This window comes from Gracilinanus agilis, chromosome 3 (genome assembly GCF_016433145.1).
Source record: "Gracilinanus agilis isolate LMUSP501 chromosome 3, AgileGrace, whole genome shotgun sequence".
Classification (NCBI taxonomy): Eukaryota; Metazoa; Chordata; class Mammalia; order Didelphimorphia; family Didelphidae; genus Gracilinanus; species Gracilinanus agilis.
The window spans coordinates 47,569,389-47,586,671 of NC_058132.1; the positions used below are offsets into that span (position 1 = coordinate 47,569,389).

The window sequence follows — 17,283 nt, forward strand, 5'->3', positions numbered from 1 at the left end:
TTGTAAGTTTTTATTTTTTTGCCTTTTACAGTGTATTCCAAGAACTTCTCTTCTTTATAGTGCCAGCTGACAAGTCTTATGTGATCCAGACTATATTTGCTTCATGGTTTTCTTTCCATTTGTAAAGTTTTTTCTTTGACCCAGCACCTCTGGATTTTAATATGAAATTTCTGGGAGATTTTATTTGTGATTTCATTTAAGGGTGATTGGTGGAAGTCTTTTTGTTTTCACTTCATCTTCTGATTATAATAGATCTATATAGTTTTTGTTGGTGATTTTTGAAGTATGGTATCTAGATCTTTTTTTTTTTAAGTCACATTTTTCAGATTTATTTGTTGAGGTTCTGTTAATCCATATCTTTTCTTTGTTTGGTTTGGCATTTTCTTTTGCTTATATATTTTCAGCTTCATTTTTCTTGATTGAGACTTTATGCTTAGGGCAGACCCTGTTTCTTCCCATACTCTTAGCTGGTTTTATCCTCCTTCTTTCCGTTTTCAGATTGCTCTGGTTTGGCCCTGAATCCTTCTGGAGTGCCTTGTCTTTACTCTAACTTGTCTTCACTCAGTACCTCTTCTGGTTTCTGGCAGTCTTCTTGCACAATACTGGATTTAGAGGAGGAATTCATATACATTTTTCTCTGATATTCTTTATCATTGTTCCTTTTGCTACATTTTTAGAACTTCTCTGAATTGTTTGTTGGTGTTCTGGGCCCCTTTAGATCTCCTTACATTACCATCTAGCCAGAAGCCCTTAGATACTTCTTTTGATATGAAGGGGAATTATCACTAGCAAAAGTTGAGCTACCTTATCTAAATTGTATAATGCATATAAAAATTCTTTGTAAACTTTAAAGCAGTATATAAATGTCAGTATTTGCTATAGGAAGATCCTGAAGACATATTTTGGTGAGCAGCAGGGTAGAATAATTGCAGTACATCTCCTTCATCTTTCTCTAGCTCTCTATATTCTCTATTTCCATCTCTCTATCTCTTTTGCTCTGTCTCTCTGTCTCTCTCATCTGGATATAGCTCTTCTCTATTTTCTCTTTGTCTTTTTTCTGCCTTTCCATTAGTTGGCATCAGGCCTCAGATCTTTAGAAGCAGCCCTAGGAGATGGAAGTTTGTAGTATACTTCAGGGCCTCTGGCTTTTAAGTTAATAAGATTCATGAGGTTTCTGAAGCCACCACAGTTGATGACCTTAATTGGCTTATTTGCTTCTTTGATCTTTTTGTTTTTGTACTGAGAACAGTATGTTCCATTACTTCCTTGGACTTAGAAATTGAGTGTTTAACATGGATGTCATCTATTCTACACATAGTTATTTCTTTAGGAGAATAGCACAAATTCCCTCTAGGTTGGACAAGAGTCTTGAGAGCAAGCATTTTTAATCATTTGGGGGATTTTTAGACTACATATTACTGCCCTGTCCCCCTTCTAAGGGGAAGTAGATTCTAAGTGACTGCTGAGATTATTTTTTTCTCACTCATATTTTATAAAGATCCTTCTATTTTTGATAGGCCATCTATTGCAGGGTTATGCTGCTTAAGTGAGTCAGTACTTCTTCCTTTCTCTAGTGTCTGGTTCAAATTCTTCCTTTCCTCTTCCCCTGCCTGACTAAACTTCCCTTATCTGTTTCTGTGTTCTTCCTCCTACTCTTCTCCCACTCTCCTCTTTCTCTTCTCTTTCATCTCCTTTCATTTCTTTGTTAGCTTCCATTTTATCCCCTCTTTAAGTATGGTGCTACCGCTTCACTGTTGAATACCCAGGGCAAAAGAGACTGTTGACCCTTGCCATTGTCCCTTTGGAGTATTTTTCATGCAACTTTGACAATAGTAATTATTTTTAAAGCTTACTTTTTGGTGTATGGTCAGAGCATTGTTTTTTCATTTGTAATTGAAGGGAAAAAAAATCTCAGTGCTCTGGAAGGTTCAGGAAAGGCTTCATATAGGCATTGCTTGAGCTGAGACTTGAAGAAAGTAGGGGATTGTATTTGTATTATGTGGAAATGAGGAAAGAAGTGCATTTTGAGTATGGGGACCACTAGTGCAAAGGCGCACAGATGGAGAATGAAGTGTGTGTGTGTGTGTGTGTGTGTGTGTGTGTGTGTGTGTGTGTGTGNGCTGAGAATGGTGTGTGTGTGTGTGTGTGTGTGTGTGTGTGTGTGTGTGTGTGTGTGTGTGTGTGTGTGTGTGTGTGAAGAACAGAGAGAAGGCCAGTTTGTCTGGACCCTTAGAGTGTGGGAAAAAGAAGTAATGCATAGCAAACCTAGAAAAGAAGTTGGGACCAGGTTTTAATGCTCCAAAGAAGAATGGCTATTTAATCCTAGAGTTGCTGGATTTTAGTGAGTAGAGGAATGACATCAGATCTTTGATTATGGAAACTCACTCTATCTAGTGAATGCAAGCTGGATTGGAATGAGGTGATGCTTGAAGCTGGGAGACAAACTTAGAGGTCGTTGAGCAGGTCTGGGACAAGAGGTTATGAAGGCCTGAACTAAGGAGGTGGTGTGATTAGTAAGAAGTTCAAAAGGTTTGAAGATATGGATGGTGGATGTAATTCAGGCTTGGAGTTTGTCAGGGCATGAATGGCATTTGGATGAGGGGACAAGGGATTTAAGAGAAGAGAACAGTGTAGAATTGAACTGATTAGCTGAAGAGTTAAATGGGGATGGGAGGAAAATGTAGTTAGAGCTTGACTGATGGCATTGAGAAGGCTGAAGAGAATAGGGATTGGAGATCTTGGTAAGGAAAAAAGAATAGAATAGATTTAGGAGGGTTAAGGCATAGGGAGAGATGGAATGCTATAGGTACTTATCATTTAGAGGAATAGAAATCACTCCAACATTTATGCATTTTGCCAGCTTTGCCAATTTGCTGATGTTAGGTAAAGCCTCAAAACTTTGTTACTTACATAGATCAATTACTCTTATTAGTGATTTGGTAGGGAGACTGACTCTTGGTCTTAAGTGTATTTTTATTAATTCTATATTTTGGTTATCAGAACCTGTCAGAGATATTTGATGGAAATATTTTTTCCCAGTCAACCACTTTCTTTCTCTCCTAAGTTACTTTGCTTTTTTATTCTTGCAAAAGCCTTTCAGTTTCATTTGCTAATTGTTTCTTTGAGCGAGCTATGGCGTAGCAGCAGTTAATGTTATGTAGAGATGAAAAGAAACTATTCAGTTGCTTCCTTCCCACTTATACCACCAGATCAGGGTTTATGAAAAATGAACTGATATTAACATCATTAGAAGTTAAAATTTTCAAAGTTACTTTTTTATCTCTGAAAGATGTTGTTTTTTATCTCTCATTTTCATACATTATTAATGATTATATTGCTTTCTCTTACTTTTCTAGGTTCATTCACTTTCTCTTGTGCTAAATAAGACTACTAGCGAGTTGGCCAAAGCAAATGTCTCTAAGCTGGTGGCTCATCTGGAAATGATTGGTAAGCACATTTTTTTTAGTAAACTTTTCATAAAATCATGAAACCTTTAGTATTCTTATCACAAATTTAGTTGACAATAGGGTGATAGGTGGATTCATGGCATGATTATGGTTATTGGCCTACTCATAATCAATCGGGATATACTATTTAGGTAGAAAAATAATATTCTTACCCATGGCACTTTCTACATTGGAATACTCTGTGTACAAGTTGCATCAACTATTTATTGAGTTTCCACTGGATAGATGCATTGTACAAAACATCATGAGTTTAGAGTATGAATTAAACACAATTCCTGTCCTTGTGGATTAAATAATAATGGGGAACATAAGTGGTGTTATCAGTAGTAAAGGAAAGAGTAGCTTACAGATTAAGCTTGAGGATTTACAACTTATTTATTAATTAGGAAAAGATTCTTAGAAAATTTAGATTTTCTAATAAGCAGGACATAATTCAAGGAACAAAAAGGAGGCTGTATATTGTAGGTAGTGGCTTTGTCTTCTTTAACCTACGAATCTTGTGAGTCTGATGCAGAAATTGGTTCTACCTCTGCCACGTTTGTGTGGATATGATTTTTATGGAACCTTTCCTATAGACCCTTAGATTTGTGATAAATCTCAAGGGCTTGGGGCTTGTAGGACTAGAACAGAGTGTTTGGTGGGGACCCAGAGGCAGGATTAGTTCATTATCTCAGTTGGGACTCCAGATGCTCTCTAGTCTGCTTGACAGAGAGTCATTTTTACATTATCTCTAACAAATGGTCATATAGCCTTTGCTTAAGTTCTTCTTGGTGAGAGACAGTTCGTTGCTTTACCCTTCCCACTTTTGTGTACCTGATTCAGTCAACAAACATTTATTAAACACTTCATGTTCTGGATACTATGTTAAGAGATGGGAATAAAAAGAAAGGAAAAAAGAATTTCTGACCCCAAGGAGCTCACATTCTGGAGGAGGAAACCCCATGAAAATAATAATAAGATGAACAGCAGCAGCAATAGCAGCTAGTATTTATATATGACCATAAGGTTTGCAAAGTGCTTTACAAGTATTTCAATTTATCTTTACAGCAACTCTTGGAAGTAGGTGCTATTATTATCCACTTTTATAGATGAGGAAACTGAGCTAGCTAGAGATGAACTGCCCATTTTACATAGATGTCTGTGACAGGATTTGAACTCTAGGCATCCTGGCTCCAGGTCCAGTGTTCTAGCCACTGTGCAACCTAAGTACTTCATGTAAATAATACTAACTAATTAGTTAATATGAAATATATAGTAAAAAGTAGATGGAAATTAATCTCAGTGAGGAAGGCACTAGAAACTGTGAAAGGCAGTAGTCTCCTGCAAAGTTCTTTAATTGCGGCTCCTTCCTTCTAAACTCCTGTCCCCCCAACCATTACCTTCTGTTTTAGAATCAATACTAAGTATCACTTCCAAGACAGAAGAGCAGTAAGGGCCAGGCAGTGGAGGAGTTAAATGACTTGCCCAGGGCCACACAGCTAGGAAGTGTCTGAGGCCAGATTTGAACCTAAGACCTCCCATCTCCAGACCTGACTCTTCATCTTTCACCTAGCAGGAAATCAGGGAAATTAAGAGGTGTTGCCAATGAGAGAGAGCACTCTAAGCAGGAGGGATGGCCAGAGCAGAGACTTCCAAAGGGGCAAAAGAGGATGCTTAAGCAGGCCAGTGGATTGTAGACTGCAGGGAACAGTATTAAGTTGGGTGACTCACTGCAGCTTTCAGCTTTGTCTCTTACTCTCTTCCTCAGGCCAAGCAGGACAGGCCCAGCCCTCTCCCGACAGTCAGTCAATAAAAAGCATTTCAGTGCTTACTGGGTGCCCAGCATTATGCTCAGCATGGCACATACAAAGGCAGGCACTTTTTTTTTTTAAACCCTTAACTTCTGTGTATTGACTTATAGTGGTGGAAGAGTGGTAAGGGTAGGCAATGGGGGTCAAGTGACTTGCCCAGGGTCACACAGCTGGGAAGTGTCTGAGGCCGGATTTGAACCTAGGACCTCCCGTCTCTAGGCCTGGCTCTCAATCCACTGAGCTACCCAGCTGCCCCCTGGCAGGCACTTTTAAGACAAGTGTCATGTCTCTCTAGTGGCACGATCTTGAGACCTTTTACAAACATTCTGGTTTTCTCCTTTCGATTCTCTTTCTAATTTATGTCATTCCTAGAATGTGTGGTGCTAATAATTGTACACAATACTCCAGAGTTGGTCTGATGAGGGGAAAGTATACAGGGACTATCACTTCTTTTGTTTAGAACACACTTATTTTCACTAGAGAATTGTGTAGTTAAGTGGATCAAAAACTGGTTGGACCCAGCGAGTGCTTATTAATGGTTTGATCGGTATGAAAGGGTGTGATATGGTGGGAAGAGACCTGGTTCTGTGGTCAGAAGATCTGGGGTCACATTCCACTTTGGGCTCTTATTAGCTACATGATCTCGGACAGGTCCCTTAACTTGCCTTGGCTTTAGTTTTCTCATCAAAATGAATGGGTTGGGCTCAATGGCCACCTCTACATCTCTCCTCTGTTTTGCAGAGACCTTTCATGGAATGCTGAGCTGGGGAGCTGAGGTTGTCCCTGTTATACTTAACATATGTTATCAGACTTGGATAAAATCAGTGGTGGCCTGCTTATTAGATATGCAGAAAAGATGTCTGACTGAATAGCTGATGCTTTTTTTGTTGTTTAGTCAGGTGTCTGACTCTTTGTGGCCCCATTTGGGGTTTTCTTGGCAAAGATCTTAGAGTGATTTGCCATTTCCTTCTCCAGCTCGTTTTACAGATGAGGGAATTTAGGCAGAGTTAAGTGATTTGCCCACAGTCAAACAGCTAGTAAGTGTCTGAGCCTGGATTTGAATTAAGCTTTTCCTCACTCCAGGCCCTTTACTCTATCTACTTTGACACTTAGCTGCACTAGCTAACACTTTAAGGCACAATTGTAAAATATTTTGATGGGCTAGAACAGTGATGGGCAAATTATGGCCCTCGGGACACATAGCCCCTCCCCTGCCCCCCAAATGTTCCATCCAACTTCGAGACATTATTCCTAATCAGCCAAATACAATGAGTAGGATACAATACAATGAAACTTCAAAAGAGTTGCCTTAGAAACAGACTGACAGATGAGTATTTCCTTTCCTTTGGCCCCCTCTTTAAAAAGTTTGCCCATCACTGGGCTAGAACATTGGATTGACTCTCCCAGGATGAAATTTAGTAGACATACATATAGTCTCAAACATGAGCCCCCAAACTCAATTTTATAAATATATGATGGGAGTGGGAGACAGCTAGGTGGCTCAGTGGATTGAGGGCCAGACCTGGACACAGGAGGTTCTCATTTTAAATCTAGCCTCTTATACTTCCTAGCTACGTGACCCTAGGCAAGCTACTTAACCCCAATTGCCTTGCTTTTCCTGCTCTTCTGCCTTGGAATTATTACACAGTATTGAGACTAAGATGGAAGTTAAGGGTTTTGTTTTTTTCAAAAGTATATGATGGAAAATATTGTCTAGTCATCACTAGATACTAGTTAGTGGATTACAAGTTTAATGAGGCATCATTGTGGTATAACAGTCAGAAAAGCTAATATGATCTTAGATGGTAAGATGGTAGTTGTTTAGGTCTAGGGAGGTAGTAGTTTTACTGTTTCTGCCCTGGTCAGACTGCATCTTAAGTATCAGGAAAGACACTAATGAGCTAGAAAGCTTCCAGAGGAGAGTGTGGTTAGAAGCCTTAGTCATAGGATATAAGACTCAATGGAAGGAACTGGGGAGATTCAGTTTGGAGGAAATAGGACTCAAGAGAAGCATGATAGTTATCATAAAGTTCTTTAAAGGTTGCCATGCGGTAGAGATATTAGACTTGTTTTATTTGGCCCTAAAAGGTAGCACTTAGACAGTTGGTGAAAGTTGCAAAGAAGTGAATTATGGCTTATACAACAAAAACCTTCCAAACGATTGGAGCTTTCCTAAGTAAAACATCCATATTGGGTGGTGATGGGTTCCACTTCTTTGACAGTTTTCAAGCAAAGACTAGATGAATGCTTCCGGAGTATATTTAGAGGAGATTCTTGTTTGGTTGTTAGGTGGATTAAATGGCTACTCAGGTTCTTTCCAGATTAAAATTCAGCCCAAGATAACACAGCCTTACCATGCATATTTTTAGTGGTTGAAGCATTGAACTTTCAGTCCCCTATAGCTTAGTAAGTCATTAGAATCATTTGGCAGCTTAAGTCTCTCATTTGTTTTATGCATTACAGTTCACCACATGCTTTCTTCATTATGACTTGATGAAACAGATAAATATTGACCAGTAATTAATTTTTTTTTCTCTCTTAACCCATTCTTAGAGGGAGATCTTGCGTTACAAGGAAGTATTGGGAGCTTGTCTTTAAGTGACCTGACTTCTCATGGAGAATTCTACAGAGAGCGTTTCACTACAAGTGGAGAAGAGGCTCTCATCTTCCAGATATTCAAGTAAAATGATTGATTCTTTTCTCGTTTGGTACTTTTCCCATAATTGAGTATTCTCTCAAATTGTTCCTTGAGCAAAAAAAAAAATGTAAAGACATTGTGTCTTTAAAATATTGTTATTTTGGTGGCTGGACCATTTTTTACTTTTAAAATGGCTAAGTCTTGTTTATGAGAATGCCTGTTTTATGCTGAATTGCATTAAAATGGATTTAAGTGAGTCATGTTGGAATAATGTAGGAAATTTAAATGGTCTCTGCCTCTGTGGTGACTGAAAGATTTTCTCTGGAAAAAAATTTCAAAGACCCTCCTCTTCATTTTTCCCATCTGTGCTTTTCTGAAAGTTTAGTAATAACAATACTAACTAGCATTTTTATTGTGCTTTCAGGTTTTAAAAACACCTTGCTTTTATTAGCTCATTTATTCCTTACAACTTTAGGAGACAGGTACTGCTATTATCTTCATTTTACAGATGGGGACACTGAGGCTAGAGAAGTTCATTTATTTTTCCTATGGTTACACAAACCTCAGTAAGTGTCTGAGGCAAGATCTTTCCAACAGATCTTTCCACCTTTTGAGTCTAGTACTCTGTCCACCATACCAGACATCCTTTAGTTTTGCATTTATTATTACATAGTACACTATGTTGGAGAAAAGAGGTAGAAGTAGATGCTGTTGTCTCTTTGATGCTAATGTTTCAGTGAGAGAGTCAGGAGTGAACTCAGCCTCTTAGTCCTGTGCCTTAGGTGTTAGACCTGATTGTTCTACTACAGAAAATTAGTATAGAAAAATGATGTTTCAATTTACTTTCTAAAATATGTAAATGAATTCCATTTTAATGGTTAAAGATGTGGCTGTTGTGACTCTGAATTGACCTACAAAGCACTGGACTTTGATCATGGTGGATTCCCATTTTGATCACTTTTCTCAGATATGGACGACCTGATCCATTGCTCCAAAGAGAGCATGACATTCGAGTGAACCTCCAGATGGCATCAGTGCAGTATGTCCACACTCAGCGTTTTCAGGCTGAGGTGGTAGCCTTCATTCAGCATTTCACTCAGTTGCAAGATGTCCTAGGACGCCAGAGAGCTGCTATTGAGGGACAAACGGTAAGGTCTTATTCCAAGTATGGCTCTCTGAATAATAGAATTCTTATTGCTACTTAAGTATCATGCTGAACATTTTCACTAGGATAGTAGCTATATTTTCATGTTTAATAATGTTCTCTAAAACATTTTTTAAAATTATATAAATTTTTTCAGTCAACCAAAATCATCCTCCTTTTCTTCCTTCTACTCCCTAATTGAGATCTAAAGAAAAACAAAAATTCTATATAACACTCCTTTCTTAAATAAGTGGCAGAAATCTTATTGTAACTGATTTATTTGCTTGTGCCTTCTGCTCTGTTGTGTGTCTCCAGTTAGTCATGCCTGTTGCTTGTTTGCACATAGTAATTGCATATTGTCTCCCTTATTAGACTGGAAGCTCCTTGGGAGCTTTTACTATCTTTGGCCTTTCTTTGTACCCCCACTGCACTGTTCAGTATAGTACCTGGTACACAATATGAATATTTGTTTACTTAACCATTTATACCTTTTGTTAATCATAGAGTTTGGACTTGTAATTTTATTTGATAAAGGGAACAAGGTTCTCCTTTAAATATTCTCAAGATGCACTCAATCCAGTCTTTACCTGAAAAAATAAGGATGACTTAAATAATGTCTTGTATTATTAAGGGATCATTTGGATCAGAAAATAAGACACTAAATATCTCTCCCCTAAGGAGGAGAAAGTAATTTCATAATAACTTGGAGCAGAAACTCAAAGGAAAAAATGGGTTTTCCACTTGAGGCATGTGAAACATATAAACAAAATAATGGAAAAGTTGTGGAGGAAAGAATTGGAAGAAGAATAGGGAGCTTAGAAGAGAAAGTGGTTAGTTTTATCCAATGTAAATGACTCCCCTAAAACAAGACTGGAAAAGACAAACACCAGTAACTCCATGAAGCATTAAGAAATATTAGAACAAAATAAAAAAATAGAAGAATGTCAAATCAAAAGAATTGGGCTCCCTGAAAGCTATGATTTAAAAATAGAAGCAAGCTCAGCACTGTGTTTTAGGGAGTTATAAATGAAAAGTACTCAGAGATGTTAGAATTAGAGAGCAAAGTGAAGACAGACTCCACATTGGCATCAGATGATCCTCAATCTTAAATGAATAGAGGAAGACTGAACTAACTCTCTCTCTCTCTGTCTCTCTCCTTCTCTCTACACACACACACACACACACACACACACACACACACACACACACACACACACACACACACACACTCAACACAGGAAAGCAAACGAGATGGAGAAGGGTGCTAAAGGGATAGATAATACCGGGGACTAAACAAGTTATAGTATATAAATGTAATGGAATATTATAATGCTATAACAAATGATAAAAGAGTATTTTAGAGAATCCTAGGTAGCATGAACATCTGATGTAAAGTGAAGTGTGAAGAACCAGAACAGTTTATGCAAAGACAACAACATTGTACAGGGAAAAAGACAAACTTTGAAAGACTTAAGAACTTTTTTTTTTTTAACTGTTACCTTCTGTCTTAGAATCAGTACTGTGTATTGGTTCCAAAGCAGAAGTAAGGTGGGGGTTGGGGGGAGGGCAGCTCTAGCTCAGTGGATTGAGAGTCAGGCCTAGAGATGGGAGGTCCTAGGTTCAAATCCGGCCTCAGACACTTCCCTGCTGTGTGACCCTGGGCAAGTCACTTGACCCCCATTGCTCACCCTTGCCACTCTTCCACCTAGGAGCCAATACACCGAAGTTAAGGTTTAAAAAAAAAAAAAGTAAGGTAAGGGGTTGGCTAGGAATGGAATTTAAGTGACTTATCCAGAGTCACATAGCCAGGAAGTGTCGTAAGACCAGATTTGAACCCATAGCCAGGAAGTGTCTAAGACCAGTTTTGAACCCACAACCTCCCATCTCTAGGCCTGGCTCTCAATCTATTTCCTGTTATAGAGATGATGATAGATTCATTGTGCAGAAAAATACATAGATTTTAAACAACATTTTTATTTATTTTGTTAATTATTTCCAAGAACTTAAAAAATTCTTTTTTTAACTTTCATTTAAAAAAAAACTTTTAAGTTCCAAATTCTTTCCTTCCCTTATGCTCCCCGCCCTTGAGAAGGCAAATAATATGCTATAGATTGTACATGTGAAGTCATGTGAAACATATTTGCATAGTAGCCAGATACTACCATTTTTAACATGGTCATTATGTAAATATATTTTATTTGATTACACTTACTTGGTATAAGAGTTTTCTCTTTTCTCATCTTCCCTTAGAACTATCTCATGTAATAAAGAATATGAAGGATGAAAAAATTCACCCAAACTTGTCAGCATATCAAAAAAATATTATGTTGTACACAGTGTTCCACACCCATAGTTCCTCACCTCTGCAAAGTAGCATAGAGAGATGCCTTTTCATATCTCTTTTTTCAGTCATTATAATTTTGCAGCATCAATTTTTTTAAAAAAATAAGTTTTTATTGAATGTCTTCTGTTTTCTATATATCCTCATGGTTTTCCTCAGTATTTTTCTTCTTCCTCATGAGGGCCACCTATATAAAAAAATACTATTTTTTACAGCCAAAAAAAGAAGAGGGGGAAACCCCATAATTAATTACATATGAAGAAGACATATGCAATGTGCTATATATTTATGGACCTCTTAAATCTCTGCATCACTGGTTAGGAGGGTCTTCTCGTATTTCTTCATTTTGAGCCATGTTTGTTCTTTACATTTTTTAGTACATTCACTTTTGATTTTTATATATATATATATGTGTGTGTGTGTGTTTTTTCTAATTATGACATTGTAATTATTGTGCATGTTGTTTCTTGATTGCTTATTTCCCTCTGCATGATTTCATGTAGATATTTCCATATTTCTCATCATTTATTACAACATAGTAATATTCCATTACATTCATGTGCCACAGTTTATTTAGCCATTTCCCAGGTTCTGTTTCCAGTTTCTTGCTGTCACCAAAAGGGCTGCTATAAATATTTTGGTTTATATGAGAACTTTCTTCTTATCAGTGGTCTTTTGGGGGTATAAGCCAATAATGGAATCTCAGGGTCAAAGGTTATGGGCATTTTGGTTATTATATTTGCCATAATTCCAAATTGTTTTCCAGAATTTTCATGCCAATTCATAGCCTTGCCAACAATGCACCAGTGTGCTCCCCCCCCCCCCAACCCTTCCAACATTGATTTTCCCATCTTTTGTCATCTTTGACATTCATTGCCCACCTGGCTGCTCTGCTGGTCTTCATAATTGTCTGCAGATATTCATCTTCCTGCAAGATAACATCAGCTCTCAAATGAATGCTTCCTTCTTACCCACTGCGGGATCCTTCTCTCTCTCTTATTGAAGAAAGTAGATCAGAAAGCACCTTTCAGACGTACATTTAAGGATGGGGCCCAGGACAGCTGCCTCATCATTTTCCATCTGGCTGCCCTCATGGACATCCTTATTTCCAGAAACATCTTCTTGCAATATCATATCAGTTCTGAAATTCACACCTCGTTAGTACCCCACGCCTTTAGATAATTTATGTTTTCTATTTTATCAATATTACATTATTGAATTTCATTGTTTCTGATTCTTCCTGAATCTATTTTTTTAACCAGTATCAGAGAGTTTTGATGATTGCTGCTTTATAATCTAGTTTGAGGTCTGGAAGTACTCTTCTGCCTTTGTCCCTGCCTCTTTTGATCATTTCTAGATCTTCTGTTTTCTCAAATAAATTTTGTTATTTTATCAATTCCTATCTGATGGATATAGCAATAAAAGTGTCATTTAACTTTGGTAGTATTGCCATTTTTATTATATTGACACAGTCAATCCATGAGCATTAAATATTTCTTCAGCTATTTTAAGTTGTTCTTTATTTCTTTTTTTTTTTTAAACCCTTACCTTCTATCTTAGAATCGGTACTATGTATTGGCTCCAAGGCAGAAGAGTGGTAAGGGTAGGCAGTGGGGGTCAAGTGACTTGCCCAGAGTCACACAGCTGGGAAGTGTCTTAGTCCAGATTTGAACCTAGGACCTCCCATCTTTTGGCCTGGCTTTCAATTCACTGAGCCATCCAGCTGCCCCCTGTTCTTTATATTTTTAAGGATACTTTTTATTTAAATCTACACATACCTTTTGTGTGCTTTGGTGGCTTGATCTCCAAATACTTTATGCATTTTATGGTTATGTAAAATGGGGTTTCACCGATTTTTGCTTCTTGGATTTTGTTATTATATAGAATGCATTTGCTTCCTTCCCCCTAAACTCTTACCTTCTGTCTTAGAATCAGTACTAAGTACTAAGGTTCCAAGGCAGAAAAGCTATAAGGGCTAGGCAATTAAGAGTTAAGTGGCTTGTTTATGGTCAAACAGCTAGGAAGTGCCTGAATCTGGATCTGAACCCAGGACCTCTCTATCCACTGAGCCACTTGGCAGCCCCAGTACAGTTGATTTTTTTTTTTAAGGGTTTCTTTTGTAGCCTGTAATTGCTGAAGCTTTTGTCTCAATTAGTATCTTTAATAATTCTCTAGGATTTTCCAAGTATATCATTCTATCAATCAGGAAATAGGTATAATTTTACCTCTTCTTTATCTATCTTTATTTTAAAATTTTCTTTATTTTATTGCTGTTGTTAGTATTTCCAAAACTATATGAAATAATTGTAGTTGGCACCCTTGCTCTAATACTGTATTTTTTGGAAAAAATTCTAATGTATCCATTTTACATATGATGCTTGCTTCCAGTTTTAGATAAGATACCTTTTATTCTAATAAAAAAAGGTCCTTCTATGTATTAGTATTAGTATATTTTGTAAGATTTTTTAGCATAACGAGTATTATATTTTGTCAAAGGCTTTATCTTTTGAGGTAATTATGTGATTTTGGATATTTGATTTTTAATATAACTAAATATGTTGATTGCTTTCCTAATGTTGAACCATTCTCTCATCCCAGGTATAAATCCCAGTTGGTTGAAATGAATGATTTCTTGGCTCAGTTGTAGTCTCTTTGATGAGTTATTTAAAATTTTTGAATATTCAGTAATGATACTGGTCTATGATTCTCCTTCTATACGTGCACAAACATATGTATATATATTTTCTCCCTGTTTCTGCTTACTTCATTTTTTTTATCAATTCATACAAGTCTTTCTAATCTTCTTTGTATTCATCATAGTCTTTATTTCTTAAAAAACGGGTAATATTCCACTATATTCATGTAACATGGCTTATTTATCTAATCCTCATCTGGTGAGCATCTAAGATCATAGGCTCTGCTTTGTTTTTAGTTCTTTGCTACCACAAAGTATGCGGCTGTAAATATTTTGTTATAAACGCACACTTTCTGTTTGGAAATGATATTCAAGTCCAGGTTTCTGTCCTGAATCTTAACTAAAGGCAGAAATTTATATGGAATTAGATTCTGAATTACTGTTTTTTTTCTTATTAGCATGTAATCTTATACTGATCACTTTTCTTTCTGTGCCTTTTCCATTTCTCTTCCATTTTCAAGGGGGAAATAAGGATGAAAATAGTTTGTGATTTATATACCTCACAGATGGTAAGACATCATTATCCCTGATTTGTCAAGTTAATATTCAGATTTCACTTGTAATCTGAAAGATTACACTGGAAGATTTTCAATAGTAATTTAAACCATATCTGTTCAGTTCTTTTTAAAATTACATTTTATTTTTTAATGAACACATTTTCAATTAAATTCAAATAACACTATCCCCTTCAATCACCATTGGAAAAAGAAAAACTTTATAACAAATATGTATAACTAATCAAAACAAATTCCTTCATTGACTATGCCCCAAAAGCTGACTCATTCTACATCCTGAGCCCATCACTGTCAGGAGGTGGGTCTCAAGCTTATGGAACCATGGCTAGTCATTCTTCTGATCAGCATTTCCCCTTCTGATCCTAACTTCCCCTCATCGCATCTCTCCCCATACCTTAATCATCTAGAATCTCTTTTTTGTCCTCACTGAAACATTCATTGCTTATTCCTGTCCATACTCTGCTGTTGCAGAGTTTTCTCCAGGTTTCACATCATTTCTCCTTCCTTACCTTGATCCAAGCTAAGCTCCATCCACACTGTCCTCTTCTGCATTTTTGGGATTGTGTAGCTTCTAGCCTGGATTAGTATTACTGTTAGTTTCCTTCCCTCCTACTTAAGTGCTGCTGAATGGCTCTGGAGGCCAAGGCTTCTAGAAATTTATCTTATCTATCTTCAGGTAGACAACACTTTCACTCCTCTTAAGTGATTCTTTATTCCACCCCTCACAAAAGTTCTTCAAAACATTTTCTTCTCTCCTCAAACCTCTGTTGCCACTGCTACACCATATCCCTGTTTTCTAAGGCAAGGACATTAGCCTCATACTTTGCTAAGGAAATAGAGGCAATTTGCCATGAGTCACCTATTCCCCCTTCTTCATATATCAAAACCCCTTTATATTATTTTCTTCTTTCTCCTTATTATTCCATTCTCTGATAATGAGGTAATCTTCACCAAGGCTCTTTCTACATATGCCCTGGATCTTATCCTATCTCATCTTATCTATCAGATTGTACTGATAATCATCTACCCTCCCTCTCCCTCTCCCCCTCAATTACATCTTTAATTTTTTTTTTAATGATGATCTTTTGTAGTTGGGTATTGTGACCATTTGGAGTATATCTTTTGACTGTTTATCAACTGGAGAGTGGCTCTTATAATTTGTATCAGTTCATTATGTCTCTTGGATATTAGACCTTTACTAGAGAAATTTAATATGAGTATTTTTTCAGTTGTTTCTATCTCTAACCTATTTTGCTTTTCCAAAAGTTTTTAAATTTTATGTAATTGAAATTGTTCATTTTCTGTTATGATCACCTCTGGTTCCAAGCCATAGTGAAAGGTATCTCTTTCTTTTCTTCTCTGATAGAGATGCAGTATTAGCTCTACATTTTTAGTCTTGTCCAGTGTTCCTTGATTTTGCTGTAGGATACACATTCGTTACAAAGGAGGGCTTCGATTTGGCCAGGGAGGTCATCGTATAGTCGAAGATATGGCAAAAAATGTCAGTAAAACATTCTTTATATACACAAATGATACTAAGAAATGTGGAAGGGGATACAAATGGAGTAACTTTGTTATTACCATACTAAATCTTTTTTCCTGTTATGTGTATACAGAAATATTAGCATTTAAGTTTTAAAAAAATCCTTAGTCTCTTCTTATCTCCTGCTGCCTCTCAGTTTGTCTATCTCTCCCATCCTTTTGTAGACTTGATCATTTCATGAAACTCTCATTCTGTTCCCCACTTTCTCATTCAGCCAAATTCCTAGAAAAAGCTAACTCCATTTTTCATTTTTATTTCATCTCTTCTCATTCACCTGTCAGTCTCCCTTATGACCTACTCTGTAAAACTGCTCTCTCCAAAGTTAGCAATAATCTCTTACCTGTCAAATCTGATGGTCTTTTGTCAATTTTAATTCTTGTGGACATTCCAGCACCATTCCTGCTAGTCACACTGTCTCTCTATGTATGCTTTAGCTGAACTTTCATGATGTTACCCCCCTGGTTCTCTTCTCTCAGTCTTTTCTGGCTCAGTCATCCATATCATGTTCCCTAACCATGGACATTCCCCAAGGCTCTATCCTGGGTCCTTTTTCCTTCTTCCTCTGGTATCCTTATCAGCTCCCATGAATTTAATGATTGTGTCTATGTAGAGAACTCTGAGGCTTGTATATCTAGTCCTAGTCTTTTCATAGCTCTATACTCCATCCCCTACTAGATATCTAAAATGGACTTCTTCTTTCCTCCCAAATTCACCCCTCTTTATAATCTCCCTATTTCTATCAATGATACCCCCATCCTTTTAATCTCCCAGGTTTACAACATTTCACCTTCCATTTCCTCAGAGAGGGGAAATGGCTTGCACACACATAGATTATCAGTGACAGAGCTCTCATCTCTTCATTCCTAGGTTTGAGCTTTGTCTACTCTAGCACCTCATCTCTCAGAAGTTGTTGAGGGAGGAAAAGTAAAATTGTGTGCATTAGAGCAGGGGTTCTTCACTTTTTGTGTCATGGAATCCTTGCAAAGTCTGGGGAAGGTGATGAGTCTCTTCTCAGAATAATGTTTTAAAAGCATAAAATAAGATACTTAGGATTATAAAGGAGATCAATTATATTGACATGCAGTTATCGAGATTTAAAAAAAAAAAGGAGTTCATGAGTTCCAGCTTGAGAACTCCAGAATTAAGTCAA

The 17,283-nt window shown here is 37.1% G+C and overlaps 1 protein-coding gene across 2 annotated transcripts in view; it reads left to right on the forward strand.

Moving 5' to 3' along the window:
• VPS13D (vacuolar protein sorting 13 homolog D) overlaps positions 1 to 17,283 on the forward strand; it is a 364,180-nt gene that overhangs the window by 54,718 nt on the left and 292,179 nt on the right. For both annotated transcript variants that reach the window (XM_044667757.1, XM_044667758.1), the window contains exons 21-23: positions 3,357 to 3,447; positions 7,811 to 7,937; positions 8,863 to 9,043. In XM_044667757.1, coding sequence (XP_044523692.1) covers positions 3,357 to 3,447; positions 7,811 to 7,937; positions 8,863 to 9,043 — 399 coding nt within the window. The remainder of the gene's footprint in view (positions 1 to 3,356; positions 3,448 to 7,810; positions 7,938 to 8,862; positions 9,044 to 17,283) is intronic.